The 22,050-nt window shown below is 40.5% G+C and overlaps 1 protein-coding gene across 1 annotated transcript in view; it reads right to left on the bottom strand.

Annotated features, from left to right (window-relative positions):
* The window catches only part of CNTNAP5 (contactin associated protein family member 5), a 256,571-nt gene that overhangs the window by 6,057 nt on the left and 228,464 nt on the right, over positions 1-22,050 (bottom strand). The window contains exons 20-22 of the mRNA XM_059820523.1: positions 12,753-12,883; positions 11,333-11,417; positions 619-837 (exon numbers count right to left, since the gene is read on the bottom strand). Coding sequence (XP_059676506.1) covers positions 619-837; positions 11,333-11,417; positions 12,753-12,883 — 435 coding nt within the window. The remainder of the gene's footprint in view (positions 1-618; positions 838-11,332; positions 11,418-12,752; positions 12,884-22,050) is intronic.

The raw sequence follows: 22,050 nt of genomic DNA, 5'->3' as shown, positions 1-22,050 counted from the left end.
AAGATTCCCAGAGGACAGTTTCAGGATTGCAAAGGATAAATGTACTATTTGGATCATCTTACTGGTACTGCTCAAGTAGTGGTCCTTCTCTTTAGCCTGAGAGAATAAAGTACGAACACTCAATGGAAGTCACGCACATGTGTTGGGGTTTGTACAAGGAGTTTTTGTTCACTTCTGCTAGGGTAGGAACAAATTTGACTTGTTTGTTGTATGACTCCTACTCCTGATCACCACTGGGATACAGAATCTGTGTAACCTTTATATTCTCATTTGAGATCTGCAGCACTGGAGTTGTCTAGAGTGGACGGGAATGGCAAATCAGGTGCATAACTGCACTTCTAATGCTGTTTCCATTATGGGCTTGGGACTTTTTTATTTGTTCTAGGCATGTTTTAGGCAATCCAGGAACTTAGTCTGAAAACTCTGGCTTAGTACAACAACTTTTAAAGGGGCTTTGGCTAATCCTAACGCCCATCCTCAACACTCCTAATTCTGAGGGAAAAGGCAACTTCCCAGTTCCAATATTTATACTATCACAATTGCATTACAGCAAAAATGAAGGAAATCTCACTCTACAGTATCCTTTAAATTCCCCATTCCCCTCTTGGCAGGACGTACCTGATGAGGAATATATCGTGGTTACGGTGTTCACATCAGCTTCCATTATGGACGCACAGCTGGATTCAGTCAAAGAGCCTTTGACAGTCACGGGAGCAATGCTGGGATGGCGTAAGGCGGCTTTCAGGGGAGCAATGTGGTTGTACTGAACAGAGGACAGGCAGCCAGTGAAACCATAGGCATTTGCCTTTGAGACTTCAGGGTCCAGTGACAAACTATCTGCAGTACAACAGAAAAACACTCCGGGAATTATCTGTTTTAGGAAGGCATTAAAAAAATGAATCCTTTTTTGCCTTACCCACCCTTTTTATTTCTCTTCATCCAATCTCAACTGTTCAGGTTCTCCTTCAGCAGCCTAAAAGTTCTCCCTGGCCTGACCCATGAGGTTCCCATCCCCAGTCCTTCCTCTACTTACATTGAATCAAGTTGGCTTGGACATAAAAGCCTGCGTTGTGCTTCATTCCTCATCCATTTTCTCTACTGTCCGGACTATATCTAACACATCATAGGTGCTAACCATGGCAATAACAATAATAATAATAAACAACAGTAAAAATAGCAACACCGAATATCACAGGATCCTGGGGAAGATGATCTTTAACTTTTTTTGCATCTGTTAACAACATCAGTTTCACAGGTATGGACCATATCTTCAAGGCATTCTACCTCCCCCACTCTTTTAATGAAGGAGCCTGTTCTCTATTGTCTATTACACAATGCTTCATGTGGCCTAATATTTAATAGCTTGCTAACATACACTTCCACCCTTCTTCAAGAGATTATTTTTCAACTTACTTTTCTGATGCAACTAATCTTGTTACTACATTTTTATAATCAGAGTTCCTAGGAATCCTCCTAATTATAAGTCAGGCTCTCACTCTGCTAGTCCCATTCCACTAATAAAATAAAAAGCAAAACTATACCTTTTTTTTATCTAAATCAAACCCAAAACCAATATCTCCATGCTCTTTTCCAGCTTGAGGATGAGATAGTGCAATTAATTTATTTGTTGGTCTGTGTTCATTTAAATTTCACAAAGAGACAGCCAATTCAAAGGTAAGTGTTTTTTATTTAGTTCCAAATGTTTTAATGTCAAAGATTGTTTGGGAAAGTCAGTGAAGGACAGGGAAGCCATCCTCTCTTTCCTCCGAGCTCTCATTTATTTACTTTCCAGAAATTGAAATTCATACTGCTCAGAGGTCTGTAACATGACGTGCCTTATATCTAGGTCAATCAAACAAGAAAAAAACCCACAAATGCACACATATGTAGTATCAAAACTTATTCAAAGTCTTAAAAATTACTTGCTAATGAAAAAACCCTCTAGCATTGAAAGTTTTGGAAATACTTCCAATGACATTGGAAAATAAGGATTCCCAGCTTTTCAAGTTTATTTTCAAAACTTGAAAGAGTAAGATGGTAAACCTTAAAATAAGGTCCAATTTTTTCCACTATTTTTCAAATACAATGATTTTACAAGCTCTCAACCAAAAGGATTTAGGAAAAAAGTAGACCTTCTCTTACAACTGACATTGCTACCTGAATTACATAAACTTCTTTTATGTATAAGAAAATACAGAGAAATCTCAAAAATAGCCCAAATCACACACTACTTTAGTGCTCAAGATCTGTGACCATTATGTCATGCAGTCAGAGGGAATTAGCCGAGAAAGATTTCTAGTTATGTTTTAATGTCTTCATGGAAGTATCATGTGGAAGAGTTTGGCTGTTTCTTAGCAAAGCAAGGTATGGTGTGAGCTTGCTCTCCAAGGCGTCTTACAGGAGAGATGCTCAGTCTGCAGAGCTGTCACGGAGACAGCCTCTGGGCTATGAGTAACTGCAAGAAAGAGAGACGGGAAGGGAAACAGTGAGGTTTTCCCACTGGAAAAACTGTGGTCTTACAGAGGTTCACATTTGCTCTTCTCAAAGTGTGCAGGAATTGGCTGCATTCAGGTTTTTAATGAGATTTTGGCAGGGGTGTTATAAAACAGACAGAGAATTGTTTCCAAGTTTCTGCAAGAAGGTTTATATAAAACTAAAAGACTGATTTACAGTATTTGCCATCTTTGTTGAATTTATAAAACCCTTTGTAAACATTCCTACGTTCAGCCTTTCCTGTTTTCTTAGCACTGACACAAAAGGTGGATTTGTTGGTATCTTTTAGACATCAGGCAATCTAAATTGCTCTGTTCTGCCCCAATGTGCAAAAGGTAAAGCCTAAGAAAGAATGAATTCCTTTTTCATGGTACAGTAGTTTGAAAAGTCTAAGACACAGTACTTTTGAAGGCTTTTTTAAAAAGTCAAATTAAGGGCCAATTCCAGGAGTCTTTTGTCAAAGTAAGCTAGGAGATTTGTTGTTGAAAGGTTTTGAAATTTGAAAAAAAAAAGAAATCAAAGAACAAACCAAAAACAACCCCAGAGTCTTCTGGTAAAAATCCCACGTGCACAGATACAATTTGTTTTATTATATGGCTTTAGGTACATGCCTTATGTCTTTCAGAAAGTGGGGCTTTCACTGTTCTCAACAAGAGACCTGCACAACTTGGATGTGAACGACTTGTGCTGCCCTCTGAATTCTTGAGTGGATAATGTAAAACTGTGATTATGACATGGTTACCTCTGTGAAAGGCTTATTAAAGGCCACTCTGTCACTTGAAGCTTTTAAATTACGATAAAATATTTTTCCAAAAGATATTTTCACTACATGACACAGTGCTCAGTAAGAGAAGTAACTCGGTGAAGTTCCAAGGTCTGTGTTGAAGCAATGTCATATGAAACGTCAGTGGCCTTCCTCTGACCCGGTTACACTGTGAGTCTTTCCATGAATTTGACTGGCCTGGAAAATCACACTGAATTGCTGCTGATGGCTTGGTTTGATCTTCTGACATTTTAGCACTGTGTTTCTCTTCTCGGTACTGGAGACGGACTTACTTTGGATGATTTCTACATGGAGGGTGAGAAGGCAATCTTTTTCAGCTTTGAGTAATTTAACTGTTCATTCCCCACAACTTAAGTTCACCCATATTTTTAGGAAGCAATTCTTATGCTTTGTCTGCTGAGTTGTGCCTAAGTTGGTCTGGCTTCTTGCTGGGTCCTCTAGCTGCTCCCTGGAAGCTGTCTGAAGTGTCACAGCCCCGTAAGTTTTATGTTGGTTTTGCTTTCCTGTTTTAATGTATTTGCAATGGCTTTCTGTGATAATGAGGATTGAGTCTAACATGTAGTTGTATTTTTTAAACTTTATTGATTGTATCAACATAATTTATCTGCTAATTCATTCCTATTCAGCAAAACAGACATCCTGTTCCACTGCTGTTTCTTTGTGCACCTCTGCCATATGCAAGACACTTTTTTTAGGATCTTAAATAAATAAAGCAATTTTAAGTCTTAATATCTCAGTAATGGGGAATTAATTTTAATCATAAATAGAATTGTGCCAGAATTCTCTAGAACCAAGCATTAAGCTGCTCAGCAATGTATCAGCAAATTGAGACAGTAAGTGTTAACTAATATGACAGGTAACTGGAATCAAAGAGAAATCAAAAGTATTATTTGTGTGCAGGGAGAGTGCCTCAAGAGACCTTCTTTCTAAAGAGATTACTGTGGAAAGTGGGACCATAAACATTATCCAGTATCTTTTTGTTCTTTATAAATATTTATTTCATATCACTCAGAAACTTAAATCTGAACCCAAAGTTTACGTGTGTGCTCACTTACATCCAGGAAGCCCCATCATGGATTTCCTTAATTGAAATTTATTTTTAACATCAGTGAGAGCAGACAGAGCCTGTTTTAATGTCTATGCCTTAATTAATTAATTCATCTAAGTGAATCGCTGGTAGAAGCACAAAGGGTAATTTACTGTGTATGCTAAAGCACTGGTTGTCCTTTTTTTGAGTCTGAGAAATAGAAAGATGATTTTTGTGGGAGTTAAAGTGCATCCATCACCTCATTTTGCCCAGGTGCTGAACAGCACTGGCAAGATTACTTCTCGGACATTGTCACTAGATTTGAGTCCATGACCTTGAAGTAAAAGACTCTTGTAGTCTCCACACTGCACCTGTCTCAGAAGAGTTGACTAGCAGGTACTGTGTAGTTGCCTTGAAAAATATGCTGCTATGTCCTTCAACAACCTCAGTAAACATAGCTAATACTAATAATTTATTTAGAAAGGGCAGAAGACATATCTTGGATTAGACTGGAACCCACAAAAAGGCATCTTGGGAATAATCTCATTTCCTGGTATGAGCCTGCCACAAAGGCAGCAGAGTGAACAACACAGAAATTTTTCCTGGTTAGAACCATTGAGCTCAACCAGTTTGGCTCTTGCTTAAGAAAAGGATGAGTTTGAACAGGAGACAGGCTCCAGGCATTCAATGCACCTCCAAGACACTTCTGAAAAAGCAAGGGACAGCAGAGCAAAGTAAAGGTACTGTTTTCTCACCAGTTTTCCCAGGAATGAGCAGAACGTGCCAGCATTTCCTTGCAGACAATTGAACATTTCATGCCAAGTGGAACATTTGAGAATTTTTATTTCATTAGGCTTAGCAGAGATAATTTCAGACATGCATTTAGCATATTTTCTTAAAGGCAGTTTGTCATCAAAAATGAAGCACTGCTTGGAGTTGCAATATGGAATTTGTTACATGTCACAGTTTTCGACATTTGAATCCTAATCTGTCACAACACAGCCAGCCCTATGTGATTTTGCACGGGCTCAAAATATAATCTATAAAAAGAAGAAAATATGCAAGAAGATGGAGAGACAATGTGCAAAAGAATACAAACTTTTGTCAGGAGCAGACGGCTAGAATCAACTCAAGTAGCAAGAATTAAGACTAAAAATAAAGTTTCTGGATAGAATTAGATGACCTTGGACACTTACTTAGGCTGTATTATCATCAAGAAAACTAGGATTTAAGCATGGTGTTATGACCATATGGTACATGATATTGCCGGGGAAAAAGTCTGAATAGATTTTGTCTCTTTTTGATAAAGACATGATGGCATTATTGGCTTAGACCTTGGATTGCTTGAACTACCTGGGGTAGCCAAACTTAGCTTATTTTAACTGCTGCAATCTTGGTCCCAAATGCCTCTCCTCTTTTATCCTAAGTAGTCATTTCCATTTTCCTTAATGCTTTACTAGGCTACTAGGAGGAAAAACAATGACTTAAACGTGCCCTATAATGCACACAAGAGATCCTTCTCCTGGGTATGGTCCTTCTAAGAAATAGGTATTTAGGGCAAGAAGAGTCTGTAGTGAAGAAAAGAGCTTTGCAGTGACCAGAAGAGTCCAGTCAATCTCTCTTGCAGCCATTGCTGCATTGTTTAAAATGCTACAGCACAATATTCTGAGACTGTGACTTTAAATTTCTCAAGCAAATTGTGATCTTGTGAGCTTAAAAAAGGGAATGACTTTTCACCAGTAAAATGAACTTAACTCTTTTCCATAGAAACTCTCTAAAAAGGAGATGCTTCTTTAGGGAAGCTTTTGTACCTCAGAGTTAATGCCAACTTACCCCTTCTGATTTAATTATCCCATTATCATCTCCCCCAGTATAATATCACTCTCGGATGAATTGCTCTGTGATATCTTTAGTGTATAGATTCTATTTTCTTCTTGTGAACTTTCAATAAGATAAGCCTTTGTAGAAATCATAAGAACTGTACTGCACCTACATAATGATTTCAATAAAATTACTTTCCAGATAAACTTTCTTCTATATACACTATATCAAAGCTGAATGATTCAGTGGAACAACTCTTACAACTCAGGCTTTTAGAGATAAAAGATATTGTGATCATGTGCTAGACTACACAGTTCTTTACATTGCTGGTGTGGGAAGGTCTGCTAATTCATCACTTTGAAGACACAACTAAATTAGGTCAACATAGCTGGATCAACATGGCTGGGCTGCATCAAAAGAAATGTGACCAGCAGGTCAAGGGAGGTGATTCTCCCCCTCTACTCCACTCTCGTGAGACCCCATCTAGAGTGCTGTGTTCAACTCTGGAGCCCCCAACAAAAGAAGGACATGGACCTGTTGGACCGAGTCCAGAGGAGGGCCACAAAGATGATCAGGGGGCTGGAGCACCTCTCCTATGAAGACAGGCTGAGACAGTTGGGGTTGTTCAGCCTGGAGAAGAGAAGGCTCTGGGGACACCTTATGGGCTCTGGGGACAGCCTCCCAGTACCTGAAGGGGGCCTACAAGAAAGCTGGGGAGGGACTTTTTACAAGGGCGTGTAGTGATAGGACAAGGGGTAATGGCTTTAAACTGAAAGAGGGTAGGTTTAGATTAGATATTAGGAAGAAATTCTTTACCATGAGGGTGGTGAGGCCCTGGAACAGGTTGCCCCGAGAAGTTGTGGATGCTCCAACCCTGAAAGTGTTCAAGGCCAGGTTGGGTGGGGCTTTGAGCAACCTGGTCTAGTGGAAGGTGTCTCTGCCCATTGCAGGGGGGTTGGAACTAGGTGATCTTTAAAGTCCCTTCCAACCCAAACCATTCTATGATTCTATGAACATTAATAGGTACTAAAGAAATCTTTGCAACTTCTGTCTTCAGAATACTCTTGAATCCTTGTCAGTGCTACCCTTTTACTCTGCTATCACTACACAGCTGGTATATTAAATTGCTCAGAAGCAAATATGCAGACAATGAGATTCACTTCTCTGCATCAGTGATTATTTTTCCAGGGACTGTAATGGTGAAAGATTTAGACAACTTGGGGCACAGTAAAAAGTTTTCAAAGATTCACTAAGGTCAACCCCAAAACAAATAGATGATATTTTCCATTGGGATAGCAGGTTTTTCTAGGCAAGACCTAAACATATGCAAATATGTTTCTGAGATGAAAGAATTACAGAATAATTTAAGTTGAAAGACACCTCTGAAGGTCATGCAGTTCAATCCCTTGTTCAAAGCAGAGCCAGCTTTACAGTTAGGTCAGATTGCCAATAGAGCTCATGTGGTTAAATACAGCAGTACTCTGCAAGGAGTACTTAAAGTAAATGAACTGGGACTCTGGTTAAGATTTCACTGAGGCTTTGCCATAAACTGTATGACCCACTTGGGGCCTGAATCCTGTACTCACTAAAGTCCACGGAAAAACTCCCATTGATGCTGATGAGCTTTGGATAGGTCCTTTTGTGTCTTGCCTCTATATTTGTGAAGTAAAAATGACAACAAACTACAGGATAAAATATTTTTCTATTGCTGTTGGATACTGTGAGGATGAATTCCACAAATGTCCGTTGGCTACTTGAATGCTGCTTCTTTTTAGTCCCTTGTCTTCAAAGCCACACTTATATCTAGATTGATCTTTCTAAGGCAGCTATATGGCCCCATTACTGTGGATCTGAACAGCTGACAGCCTTTAATGCTTTTATCCTCCTAGCACCCCTCTGATGTAGGGATGTTCTATTATCCATGCTTTACTGATAGAGAACAGAGATAGAAAAGCTCAGACTGGTTCCAGTGGGAATACAATGCCTGCTTACCTTTGTTTCTGCGCATAAATGGCTTGCCCAAGGTCATTCAAGCAGTCTGTGGCACAGTGAGTGTCCCTATGTTTTGAATTCCAGGTAAGTCTCCTCTGCCTTAAATGGAGCATTTTTTCCTGGAATTCAGAGCTGGGTGTAGGGTAGTCATTGGAAAGTATAGCAGATTTGAAAAGCAAAAAAAAAAATCGGAGTTTAAGTAGCTTTTGACTGAAGGCAGTGTAATGGGGCTTGGGGGGTAGGAGGGAGGGAAGCACTATTATTTAAAAACTGGTCACTGTATAAAAGTGCACTTTTCAAAAGTTCCAGCTGTGCTAAAATGTTTATCATAAGAAAATCTGGTGAGGAAGAGGTTTCAAGCTTTTATGATGTCCTGCTGGAAAATCTCTGAGATTTCTCAGCCAGTGAGAAATGAATGGTGGAGTCAAGAAAGAAGGTGGTATAATCATCTGGTTAAGCAGCCAGGATCAGGCTGTTAGAGCAGGTAAATGAGCAGTGGTGTGATAGGAAAGAGGAAGAGAGACAAATTTTCAGAAGAGTATAGCATGGATATGTAGGGCACGTAGAACAGAGGGGTTTTATATGGGTCTACTTCAGCTGACACTTAAATGCTCCTAATGAATGCCTTTAGATACCTAAATCCCAGTGGTATCCAAAACAAACACTACAGGAAGTCTAGGTCTACTTTGAAGCACCATATGCCTCTGGAAGTTTATGCTTTGCTGAGGGGATGAACAATGACAAGGAAGAACTTGGAGGATATTGGTTTAGGTCACCAGTATTCACCTTCTGGTGAGCCATCATTAAAAGAAGTTATATTTGACATTTTACCCATATAATAGTATAAATGACGAATGGACACATTTATGTAAGTTCTACGTTCCTAAAACGGCAAGGACCAGCTCTCCTCTTGATACAATAAGGCAATACTCTTGACTTTGTAGCAGTAGCGATTTGGGTGTTGGGGTTTTTTTTGCCAACATGGGACAGTGTGCAACTGGAGTAAGCTTGGAGATGATACAAAATTGGTAAGAGCAGTTGGTAGACCAGATGGTTGTGCCACCATTCAGAGGGACATTGACACGCTGGAGAAATGGGAAAACAGGACCCTCATGAAGTTCAACAAAGGAAATGCAAAGATCTACACTTGGGTTGAGAATAACCCCATCCACCCCACTGGCTGGGGCTGCCCAGCTGGAAAGCAGCTTTGCAGAGAAAGACATGGAGGTCCTGGTGGACAACAAGTTGACCACAAGCCAGAAATGTGCCCTTGCAGCAAAGGCAGCCAACGGCATCCTAGCATCCAGGGTTGCCTTGGGAAGAGCATTGCTGGTAGACAGACGAAGGTGATCCTTCCCCCATACTCTGCATGAGTGTGACACTACTGGAGTGCTGGGACCGGGTTCTGGGCTCTCCAGTGGAAGACAGACATGGACTTACTGATATGAGTCCAGTGAAGGGCTGCAAAGAGGATTAAGGGAATGGAGCATCTTTCATATGAGGAGAGGCTTGATAGAGCTGGGACTGTTCATCCTGGAAAGGAGAAGACTCAGAGGGATTTGTGATTCTGTGAGGTCACAAGGACTCTACTCAGCACAGCTACAGCTGTGGGATAAAACCTGGAAAATGAAATCCTGACATAGAAGAAAAAAGTTTGCGGAAATTCACTTAACATATGAAGAAGAAACCAGGATTAGGATTAGAATGGAATTAAAGTGACTTGCTGGGATACATTGTGTGATTCCTGGTACAGCAATGAAATCTCCCACCATCTGGATGGCCAAGTTTATGGCTTTAGTGTCATTGCAGAATATGAACTATTGTTATTATTATTACTATTACTAAAACAAAATCCCAATAAACTTTGGGGCAAGAGAGAAATAACAGAAGGATATATCCATTAAAAGCTGCCTGGAGACAAGTCTGTGGTGTTCAGTGGAACTGAATGCCAGACCTCTGGAGATACACCTGGGCTTTTTGGCTTTGCAACAACCTTGTACTTGTAAAGTTAATCATATTTTTGTGACTAAATCTAGTTTCTCTCCATGATGCTGAGCTGCACCTTGTCAGCTTGCTGGCTACATGTTTGAAGGTTTTTGTGCTATGTTCCATCTTTCTGGTTAGAAAAGCCTTGGTTTATTTATTTGGTATCTATAGCTGGAGCTTTACGTAGAGGTCATGTTGAGCAATGTTCTTTCAAATTTTCAGCACTACAGCTGACTGTTGACAAAATGAGATTTTTAGCTTAGCTCTGACTTGGACTGAAAAGTGTCAGGTCCCCAAACCTGTCCACAAAGGTTTGGAAGATTACTGCATTCTGAACAAACATTAAATATAATTAAGGGGAAAATCAGTTCCTGCCCTTAATCTACTTAGTAAAACACGATGCAGAATGCACTGATGTTACTGTATACAATTATATCGCACAACTAGACACTACAGGATGTCTGTAGTTTCTGTCTAGCTACCAGTCCCTCAGGCCTTGGGTGCTATTAATAAAACATATAAAAATGTAATAGTGAAATGGATGTCAAGCTTGATATGGAGGTCCAATTTTAACAAAGGACTAAAATGTCCATAACCAAGGAAGCATTTAGAATCTTACTGGGAATGAATAAGACTCTTATATAAAGTAATATAACATACTTGACAACAAAATAGAGGAGTTCTACTTTCCAAATTTCAGGCAGAGTTTCCCTGGTCTTGTAATGGCTTTGTAGTGTGCAGGGGTAAAGATCAAGAAGGTCCACGCACAGACCATGCAGAATTGTGGCCTCGGTGCCAAATGTAATATAACTATTCCTTGCAGAATTCAAATGGGAAAGGATTGGGAGTGAAAAAAACGGTAGAGAGGATGAAGGCTCACAGTGCTATTCTTCTTATCATTAGGAAACAGAGATGGCTTGAGAGGAGCAAGCTGTAGTGAGCAAAACGATATCATTAGGCTAAGATGCCACCCTGTGAAGCCACACAGTCACACTTTACCGAACAGAGCAATGGGAGAAGTTAATATTGCTATCAGTGCAAACAAGTGAAGCTGCCAAGCTTTTACATTATTGAGATATACAAATAGGAGTACTGCAATGCTCAGGCGAACTCTTACAGCTAAACCAGCCAAACAAAACCCCAATCCTGTTAAAAACCCAACACACAGCACAGGTTAACTCCAGCACTATAACAAGTGATGAACCAGGAATATTTTTAGTAGAACCCACCTGTGACCTTGCCCAAGGTGAGTGATTTGATGGCCTTAAAATCAATCTCAGAAAAGTTGTGTTTGAGTTTGAGAACTTGATCAACCTGGAAGAGGTCAATAAAATTAGTTCATTACAACAGCATGTAGACAGCCCTAGATCTCTCTGTACTGCAAACTTCTGGGAAAGCTCTCAGCTGCAAATCAGTTAATTCTGCCCCCAAGTGTGATTCAGTTTCTAAAGATAGCAAAGTGAATGTGCTTTGATTTTAGCATGAGAAGCTTAAAGGTACACCAGAATAGTCATATAAAGGGTTTTGAAGAAACTTCCCCTGCAGAAAAGCTTAAAATGTTTGACACTGAAATCCCCCTTCTTCCCAAAACCCACGTCAAGTCACTTCAGAATACACTCAAAGGAGGCTTCTCTAGAAATGTATTGGGAAGAATTAGTTCTGCATAGAAGAAAACCACAGTGCAGCTGACAATAGAAGACTGGTACTTGAGGAAAACCCTGGCTTTTAACATAAGCCTCCTTCCTCGACAATCAGGCCTACTCACCCTAGTTGCGTGCTAACTGTGTTATCACTTTACCGTCCAGACATGGAAACTGCAGAGGAAAGAAAAACTGTGGCGCTCCCTGTGTTTCTATCTCCTTCCCATTCTATTCCTTAATGCATGGCTTCTCCGTAGGCTCTGCCACCCTTCCCTGTTAAATGACTGCCGCCCAGATCTGGCCAGTTTGTTTTGTAATACGAACTGCTATAATTAGCCTCAGAAGGAAAGCAGAAGGAGCAGTAAGATTGTCCTCTTCTCCCTGCCTTGGAAAAACAGGCGATGCAGGGAAACAAGGCAGAGGGGGGTTCTCATCTCTCATGAGGTTGTCACATTCAGCATGGCTTGCTTCTAGCAAAGGGACAGGGCATCGCCATGCACATGGTGGCTGCACCCTGCATTGCCTCAGCTTTTCCTTTTCTGTGTCAGGATAAGGCAGCTGGGGTCACATTCTCCCTTGGGGCACATACCCTAAATCAATTTACACTCCCAGGTGCTCATTCCTCAGCAGTTTTTCTCCCTTTGGCAGCTTTTTAATGATCCATACTGTGTGCTTCCTCTGGGACTACAGGTCACACAGACACCCGTAAGCCCCAGAATCACTCAAATGGTCCAGACGAACTTTTGGCCAAAGATGTTTCCTAATTGACAGGTTGTCAGAGACAAGGGAAGGATTGCTCAGTGGAGAACACCATGGTTGGGCAGTCTTTGGAGCAGGGTCTGGATGGAGCTTTGGTCTAACCTATAAGGCTGTTCTGCTGCTGGACCAGCTTTGGTTGTACCAGATCAATGTGAAACCTTTGCCTCCTGCTGGTGATCAGGCATTGAAATCAGTGGGTCTGTTTGTGGCATGAAGTATTATTTAACACTGAACATAAGTCATGGCATACCTGAATGACAAGCTCTCTGCCTTCTCTGTTAATCTTCACATGGTGCAGCTCTCGGTTGGCAAAATTTCCAGAATCAATGGTGAAAATGAGGAGTCCATCCTTACTCAGCTTGTATCGGACCTGTAAACTTCCTTAAAAGCAGAGCAAAATTCTATGTATAAAACCTGTGTCAATAATGAGATACTGTTCAACATCTTTACACAACATATAACTCATTTTCTTTTTATTACAGTGGAGTAACAAGGTTAAAAAGTCAAGAAAGAGGTTGAAGAGAAATAAAAGAGTTCAATCTGTAATGAAAATTGTGAAAAAAATAATGCACTGGAAGAGTTTTCCGTCCTACTAGCTAACAAACTCTGCTGTGGAGAAACATAACTTAATTGAGTAACTAAGTATATCAAAGGAGAGTGTGTCTATCTGCAGATCAGACATTTAGCACTGCCACAAAAGCTAATCTACATTAGTCTGTTAAGGATTGCTTCCACCAGAGGGCATGCAGGTCTTGCACAGTTCTATTAAACTAATATTGGTGGATTTTACTATTCCTTTTCATCAAGATGTAACAGACAACGCAGAAAACAGTGACAACTGTGAGAATTATAACTTAATTTCAAACATTTAAAGGCCCAGATTCATTATAATTTGTATGCAATACAAGAAAAGGTATATTGTAAATGATTATACAGAAAAATACTCTTACTTTGGTGTTCTAACGTATTTGAAGAAATAAATATAATTCATATAAAAATGAATGCCAAACATCTCTTTCAGTCTTTGTATCAAAAAAAGCACTGTGACCTCTGATAAATAACAGTACCATAACAAATCAAAATGCACCAGAAAACAAGGAATCCAATATGAATTTTAATCCTTCCACAAATGACTACAGGGAAAATAAATATATATATATATATACACATACATATAATTTAAAAAGAAAAGAACCTAGCCTGATAAAATCCTTTCAAGCTTACTTTTCTGGGAATTAAGTAGCAGAGAGAAAAAACAATCTCTGAATTATTGAGGCTCTTTTTATGCATCAGCAACCAAAATACATGGAACAACAGTGGTACCATAGAGTTAAAAAGCTTTTCTGGTGCTACTTTGTTACTGTCTCCAAGGAGAAAATGAACGCTGACAGCACCACAACCCTGAGCAAAGGGTCCTTCATTTATTCCCTGTTTTGAAAATCATCATAAAAACCCCTCCTATCTCCTTCCATTTCAGCACTTCTGTTAGCACAAGTTCAAACTATTCTAAGTATCACTAGATTTTTCAGAAGGCTACAGGCAAACGTTACCTATGCTGAATGATAGGGACCGACTGACTGTCGCTGAAGGATGTGTTCACACTGTTTTAGCTCTAAGAGTGGTTTCAGTGTTTGCAGAGGCAATGCTTGTGTGCACATCGCAATGCGGCGCCATGTCAGAGAAGCCCGCGGTACACCTGCCTGAGCTGCTGCATATGCGTGGTGCACTGCCATGTTATTCAGAGGCACCTCTGACCCCAGAAGCAGTCTGGCTGTTTAATGAGGTGAATGAGCAGCCCTGCTTGGCTCCTATATTCAGATGTTCTAACACTGCAAGACTGCTTGCAGGTCTAGAGTTAGTGAGAGAGGACACAGGGCAGTTCTCCACTACACATTGTGGATGTACTTGCTCCTTTCAGCCTTGCAAGTCCTCCCTCAATGAGGTCAGCTCTGTTGTCCTACAAGCCACTGTAAATCCACTTTATAAAGAGCTTAAAACAATGTAAAAATTTCCTGCAGCGGGGGGATTTTGCCACCTCTACACAACTCACAGTGAAGCTGGTAGTCCTTCCAAATTGGACCCAGGGTCCAGTTAAGATGACCCCTCCTTTTGTCTCACCAGGATGTTTGGCTGCTCAGACTCCTAAGAGCTGCACTTTTTGTAACATTCAGTATGTCCCAGATGAGCACTGCTGCTCTCTGAGCTTTGGAGGATAGAAACAAAGCTTCCAAAAATGAGAGGGGAAAGTGAGAATTAACTACGAGGATGAAGGCTTTTTAGCTGACTGAGAGGGCTGCTAGATCAGGTGAGCTTTTAAATTGAAAATAATAAAAAAAAAAGGAGATAAATGCATTTACTTTCTCACACATAGTCATGGATGTTAGAGGGGAATTTGTAAGAGATCAAGGTCAGTAACAACTGCTAAATTATTCAGTGTGATATTTTGGGTCCTGATTCAGCTGCCCCGAACCACACTGCAAAGCTCCCATCCCCTCATTGCATAGCCAGGACAAGAAGCTATTGTTTATCACCATTAACATCACACTTAAGGGTCCAAACTTAAATCACAATCCCATTTTCCAGTACCAAATTAAAGATGCATCAACAGGGAATAACAGTGTAAATATCTTACAATCACTTTACTCAAGAAATGCATGAGAAAAGAAGCCCAAGTGCAAGGAATTTAAGGGACCTTCTTCAAACTTGCTTGTTAAGGCAGTGGGAGTCAATAAAAAATGGAAAGGTTGCCTGACCCTGCACACCACAGCTGAGATGACAACACAGAATAAGCTGAAACAAAGATGTGACAGTGTAACAGGCTGGTCCAAACTGAAGTACTTCTGTCCCAGCAGAAGTACTTTATAGGCTGCCTCTTACCTGGAGCCTTTGAAAAGGGCGTGATGCGAAAAATGGAACAGGGCCTAGATTTGATTCGTGACCTTGTACTAGTTGCTTAGTTTGTAAATGTGAAAAAACTTCTCTATTCTTTTTGAATGCTATGAACACACTAGTATATAAAATACAAATGCTACTACTATATCCAGGTGATCAACATAGCAACCAGCACATTTGTGTTCAAAGAGATCCATCAAGACAGGCAATCTATCTAGGCTCTCAGTTGCTGCAAGCAGGGATTTACCCATTGACTTCATCAGAGAAGCACTGATTTTAAACCAGAAACCATCTGTTCCATTTGTTGGGAGACAATGGTGGAGGTTCTTGACATCCATTACAAACAGATCTTACTTTCTATAGTGGTACAATTTTACCTTAAATCATTTAAAGAGATCAGTGAATAGCATCTTATTTTATCAAATCGCTTTGAATTCCAACTGCAACTTTCTTTGGATGGCTGCTCTTCAAAACCATTGAATTCAAGTTGGCATTTTGCCTGGGGTCATATTTGCATTAATATAAACCAGAAGTACATGGGCTCATCTCTCCAGAGGTGTTTTGGAATTTACACCAGTGTAGCTGGGAGCTGATTTTGGCTTGCATTCAGTACCAAAACTACTTCTGTTTTCAGAGTACAGAATAATTTGTCTGGCAGATTACATTGCCATTTTGCTACTTGACAGGCAAAATAAATGGATTATTAATTAGGATTATTATTAAGAATTTTTTTTGTCCTCTGAATTTTGATTATCTGGTCCACTGACTTTCTCCATCACATCAGCCCAGTGTCACTAACTGCAAATAAAAATCTGTGCATAAACCAGCTCTATTCTCCCTATTCTCTATTCTCTCTCTATTTTGCATCATTTTTGCCTCACAATAGGGATTCACACTAATCATGAGCAGTGTAATTTCTGGCAGTCTTGTTGCAGTCATGCCTGTCATCCTCTTTTCAGCTCCCCGTGTCTGAGCATGCACACCTGGAGTGCCATAATGCTCAAGCAATGCGCTGCCTGTTGTGTTTTCTTCCTTCTCTAATGTATGTGGAATTGCTGGAGGCAATTTCTATTAAGTCCATAAGAGAGGGAGGGAAGGAAAGAGAGAGGTATCATGTTTTCGGCCTTGGGCTGGAAAATTTTACTGGGCACATTACCCCAGCAGTGTTAGGTAACAGTAGATTCACACTCTATTATTATAGTCATCCCTTTCGGCTTTAAATTCTGCAGGCTGCAGATCAGCATGGACATACACTGTGCTAGCTCCAGAACAGCTCAAGAGGGGAGCAGGCATAGTTTAGCCACAGTTTTACAGAACGCAACGTGGCCTCTTTTCGCCACTTCTAGAGGAAATGAGTCCATGTGGGCTGCCACACTACCGTGATGAGACCACTACCAGGATCAAAGCTGGCTTGCTACACATCACTGTGGTCTTCAATCTGTAATCTGCAGTAGTATAACCCATTACTGTAGGGCTGAATGACATCTCTCTGCTGATATCAAGCAGCTACAGAGCCATTTTAACAGGATTCCTGGAGATCCCCTTGTGCAGAGGGAAGTTCTGGGAAACAGAGACTAAAGGGCAGTATTTATGCCATCCCATGCTGGTGACTAGGTTGGGGATGATGTTTCTGAAACAAAACACTCCCAGGACACCCTTTCAGTGGTGATGGAGGCCAGGGTTAGTACTTGCTAGCACTAATGATCAGCATCAGCATAACCAACCTCTAGGCAGCTACAGGAATAGCATGGTGCCTTCAAACCTCTTCTACCTTTTTGCTGAGGACAAGAAAGATGTAGTAGCAGCTCTTAAGTTTAGTGGTAATAAGGACATTAAACTCGTTAGATTTCAGTGTGTTCAGCCTGAAGAAAAAAAGAAATATTCCCAAACTGCACAGTGTGAAGAAATATCTCAGCCATGTCGGTACAGATTCTATGTCCAAAACTTTTTCTGATTGAACATGTCAATAGGAGAGTTGTCTTTCTTTTGCCTGTGTCTATAGCAGTGTCCTGAGTGGAATGTCATAAACATCTGATGGCTTTCTGGCCTACGCCCACTAACTTTACATTCATTCTGGACTGTCAAAGCTTGTGTTGAAAACTCAAATAGTAATTTTTAAATCATCATCTGGAAAAGGGAGCATGGGAAAATGTTATGGAGAGTGTTCTAGCTCAGGAAAAGACTTCCTGGCTTGAAAGATATCACCCAGTGCTAGATACTTGGCAAAAAGTTTAAAGCAGCTCGGCAGAAAATGGAAAAAATGGATACCAGGAATTTGGTCTATAAATCCATCATTCATAAGCAAGGTTCTTGTCAAACATGTCACCATGACCAGGACCACAGGTCTTGTGTCATTTAGTCTTGAAGAACCAAACAGCAAGGAAGGGAATTACATGCCCTTGGAGTCTGAGACTTCTCTTCAGGACCTTCATTTATAGAAACTGGTTTTAAATGAGCCCAGATTGAACCCAACATCTACGCCAACTTCAATATCACTTTTTAATGACTTAAACTGGCTGGAGCAGCTGGCAAGACATCTTGGACCTCTCGGAGAAGCTCAGGTTAGTTCAGGGAGCACATGTGGGTGGTACACATAAAACATACAACTTTATCACCATCACATAACATCAGGAAAAATAATTTAAATCAGGGCAGCGGACAACTCTGATTTGGGAGAAATGTATCTGTATAAAATAATGAAACACTGCATTAGTAAAAGGGCCTTGGACTACCCCTGCGTGTCCCATTGCCTCAGAGGCACCCAGACACACAGAAGTTAAGGACCAACAGAACCTCTTACAGCTGTCTCAAAACATCAGTCACCCTTGTCAGACTGTAAGGTATTAATTACACCACTGCTTCCATCCTCAGCACTCACCTGAGCTATAGCTAAAAGAGAAAATAATTAAGGAAGGCACCAATTAAACAAAGGGTGGAATATATTAGTGAGGCTATTGACATTGCTATTACGAAAAAATAATAATAATATTATTTAGCCCAGAAAGCCATTTGCAGCTCGTAAGGTGGAAATGTTTGTTCATTCCTGATTGCAGAAGAGCACATGACAGTTTTCAGTCATCTCTACCACAAAATATCTCTGGCAACTTACACAGCTTCAGTGTGACAGCGTCCCTCTTCATAGCCTAGATATTTAAAAATGAACCACCACTTCCTTGGTTAGGAGCAGCTGGCTAGGAAACCTGCTCCTTAATTAGCAGCTTCTCCCCAGGGATATTTACTCAGTAAATTTACTCTTCAGTGGAAGTGCTGCTGGTGATTCAAAAGAACAGCTCGCATCTCTTCAGCATCCAGTGGCGTTTAACTAAGAAAGTACTTGCACATTTTTAGGAGATGACTCCTGCTATTTGTTTTGCATGGAGAAAAAACGAGGAGAACAACAAGGAGAAACTGTTGAACATGTTTGCTGATATGATTACTCAGCTATTGCATTTGCTTAGATGACACTGTTTCATAGGGTTTTGGAAAAAAAAAATCCACCTCTCAATTTTTTGTAATCTCTCATGGCAGTGAAAAAAATAGGTGCTTATTTGAATGCCTCCCACTCAATGCTTGAGACATTCAAGACTTAAGGATAATATTCAGGCCATCCTATATTTAAAAAAAAAACACTTTCACATTGCATTTCTTCAACTTAGAACAAAACACCCCCCAAAAGCCCCTACAGGAGCCTATCTGGAGGCCCACAACCTCAGTTCACTTTGCACTCCTGCTAGGCAGCTGGAGCCAGATTGAGAATGTCACTTAAACATCAACAAATGTAGCTAGTTCCCTTATGTGACTGACAAATGTGTTTAACCTTTGTAGACATCTCATTCCCACTAGCTGCCAGTTGGCTTAACACAGGCTGACCAGCAATTAAAAAGGAACTGGCAGATGCTTCTTGCTCCAAAGCTAGAAAATACTGCAAGTCTAAAAGATGACCCAGAGGACCACAGTCATATAGCTCATCATGTGCATACTGACTGGCTTAAACACAGAGCTTATTCCAGTGATTTTAAGGGGAACACTCATCTAAACAAAACAGCTCATGTCCATGCCAATGTGGCTGGGCCTAAAATGGGAACAGGGCTAACCCGTGGATGTGGCATAATACTAAATTCTGTCTCTCCAGTTTAGCTCATGGGTAAGCATACATAGGGGTGTATTTATGTACCCTGGAGACAATGGACAGAGCACTGCCACAATTCAGGATCTACCAGCTTGATGACTGCTGACAAACCATCTTCCTTCTTTGTGTCACAGTTCATCCATTGGTGAAATAGATGAATGTTAACATACTTTGGAAAATGACATGAAACCTCTGGGTGAGGAGCAATTTAAAAAAATACTATTAGTCATTATTATTATCTCTCCATTCCTAGATACTGCTTTTTGGTGAAGGAACTGGTTGCTGTTTCTTTTATGTGGTGATCTACATTAATTACCTTTTTTTCCCTGAAGGTTACTGAATGTAAATATGAAGGAAAGAGCTGAGGGCATCAGATTCAGTTAAATCTCCCTAAAATTACCTGCTTTCTGATGGTGAGATTTATTCTGGTAAATTTTAACCTATACCTTTTCTACACATTCTTTGGAATTTTAAAAGTCACTTCAAGACCCTTCATTAACAAAAGCTAACTGTATGATACTATTAGATCTGATGCTCAGATCTTTCCCCCTGTCTCTAAACACACACTGGATGCCATTAGCCGCATTATGGCCAGACATTCAGTAGGCCCTATGGTTTACTCAGCCTTGTATGTAGAAAAATCTTGCCAGGCTTTCATCTCACACTGTATTTTTCATTTAAGACTAGCGTAACAGCCAGGCTGGCAGGAAGAGCTTTTATTCTTTACCCAGTGAATGAAATAAAAAGTATCATCCTATGAATTTTATTCCAAAAGTTCAACACGGCTTTGCAAATCATGCATCATCACTAACTCTGTGTGAACAGCTGTCAGGCAAAAAAGACTGAGATCCTCTGTTGTGATACCCTGAGGAATTCATACCAACCTGCTCTCAGCGAGATCTTGGCTCATGGCTTCCATTCTTTTCCTAATATCTTTCAACCATTCCTGTTTCAGTTTTGGCAGTACAGATACCTGTTCAAGCAAGGACTTGTTTCACGCTGGCCTAACAAATAACTGTAACGTTCAGCAATGAGAACATGGAAAAAGGTGATCTGAACAGCAAAAATGAAACAATCAATTTGAGAACTACATGATGTCTGTGGAGCAGGAGAGTAAGCAATAATCTTTTAAAAAAAACTAGAGAAAAATAATCATATGCCTCTCTTCTCAAACTTCCTTTTCATTCTTAACTCGTAATAAAGACAGCACAGAACTTTGTGGATTAATAGCTTTCTGAGGTTAATGATCCTTGTTTGTGTTGAGCTCTATAGACACTGCCTGGCTGGTTACAAATCTCTGGGCAATGTTCTGGTCCTCTGACCAGCAAGTCTATCTAAGCACTGCCTATTTCATAGGTTATGTCAGCCTCTGTGACTGGAGAAGTTGGATCCTTTAATCAGTGACCTTCTCCTGATTATAGCAAGATTTAAGTTTCATAACAAGCCACAACCATTGGCATACAAAGAACTGTCTTGTGTTCTTAAGTCATCTTCTGGAGAAAATTAGAGGAAGGATTAAATATTTATTAACAATCCTAGTACATGAACCATATCATGGTAGCATCATGATGACTTTTCTGTAGCAAAATACATGCTTATACACATACACTTTCACTGCTTTACCTTCAAATGCATACTTCGGCAATCTTTAGCAGAATCATAGAATGGTTGAGGTTCGAAGGGACCTCTGGAGGTTATGTTGTCCAACCCTCCCACTCAAGCAGGGGCACTTAGAGCCGGTTGCCTAGGGTCATGGCCAGACAGCTTTTGAATATCTCCAAGGATGGAGACTCCACAATTCTCTGGGCAAGATGTGCCTGTGCTCAGTCACCCTCACAGTAATAAAGTGGTTTTTGATGTTCAGATGAAACCACCTGTGTGTTTCAGTTTGTGCCCATTGCCTCCTGAATGGCCTTGCAATGACATCTGCCAGCTCCCTCAGCATTCGTGGGTACATCCTATCAGGGCCCATGGACTTACGTATGCCCAGTTTGCTTAAGCGTTCCCTGACCTGATCCTCTTCCAACAAGTGTACATCTTCCTTGCTCCAGACTTTTCCCCTGGTCTTGACCTGGCGTTCCTGAAAACCAGTCTTGCTAGTAAAGACTAAGGTATAAACACACAATTTCATCAGGCAAGAAGGATGAAGTCACATTTTCATTATCCAGCCAGCATGACTGATTTTTTATGGGAAAACTTAACATGCTAATAGGGATACTACAAGCAAGATAGAGAAAGAAGTTTCTTGGACCCAGGCTGGCTCTTCCAAGTATTATTAGCTTGGGCTCCATGTCATGTGGAAACAGCTACACTGCTCCAAGGCAGCACCTGAGCCAACCATTCTGCTGAACTACAGCTCTCACTACACAGCTCTCTACATCCACAACAGAGATAATTCACAACTTAAGAATAACTGAAAAATTACTACTGTCAAGCTTCAGGGCTACAGGCTTTGGTAAAACAGGTTCTGAAAATTCAGAATTTCAGAATTACTGAAGAGTGTATATATATATCTGCAGCATCCATT

The sequence above is a fragment of the Gavia stellata genome, chromosome 8 (genome assembly GCF_030936135.1).
Source record: "Gavia stellata isolate bGavSte3 chromosome 8, bGavSte3.hap2, whole genome shotgun sequence".
In the NCBI taxonomy this organism is placed as follows: Eukaryota; Metazoa; Chordata; class Aves; order Gaviiformes; family Gaviidae; genus Gavia; species Gavia stellata.
Note: the sequence above shows the minus strand (reverse complement) of the source record. Positions and strands in the feature narration are given on the sequence as shown.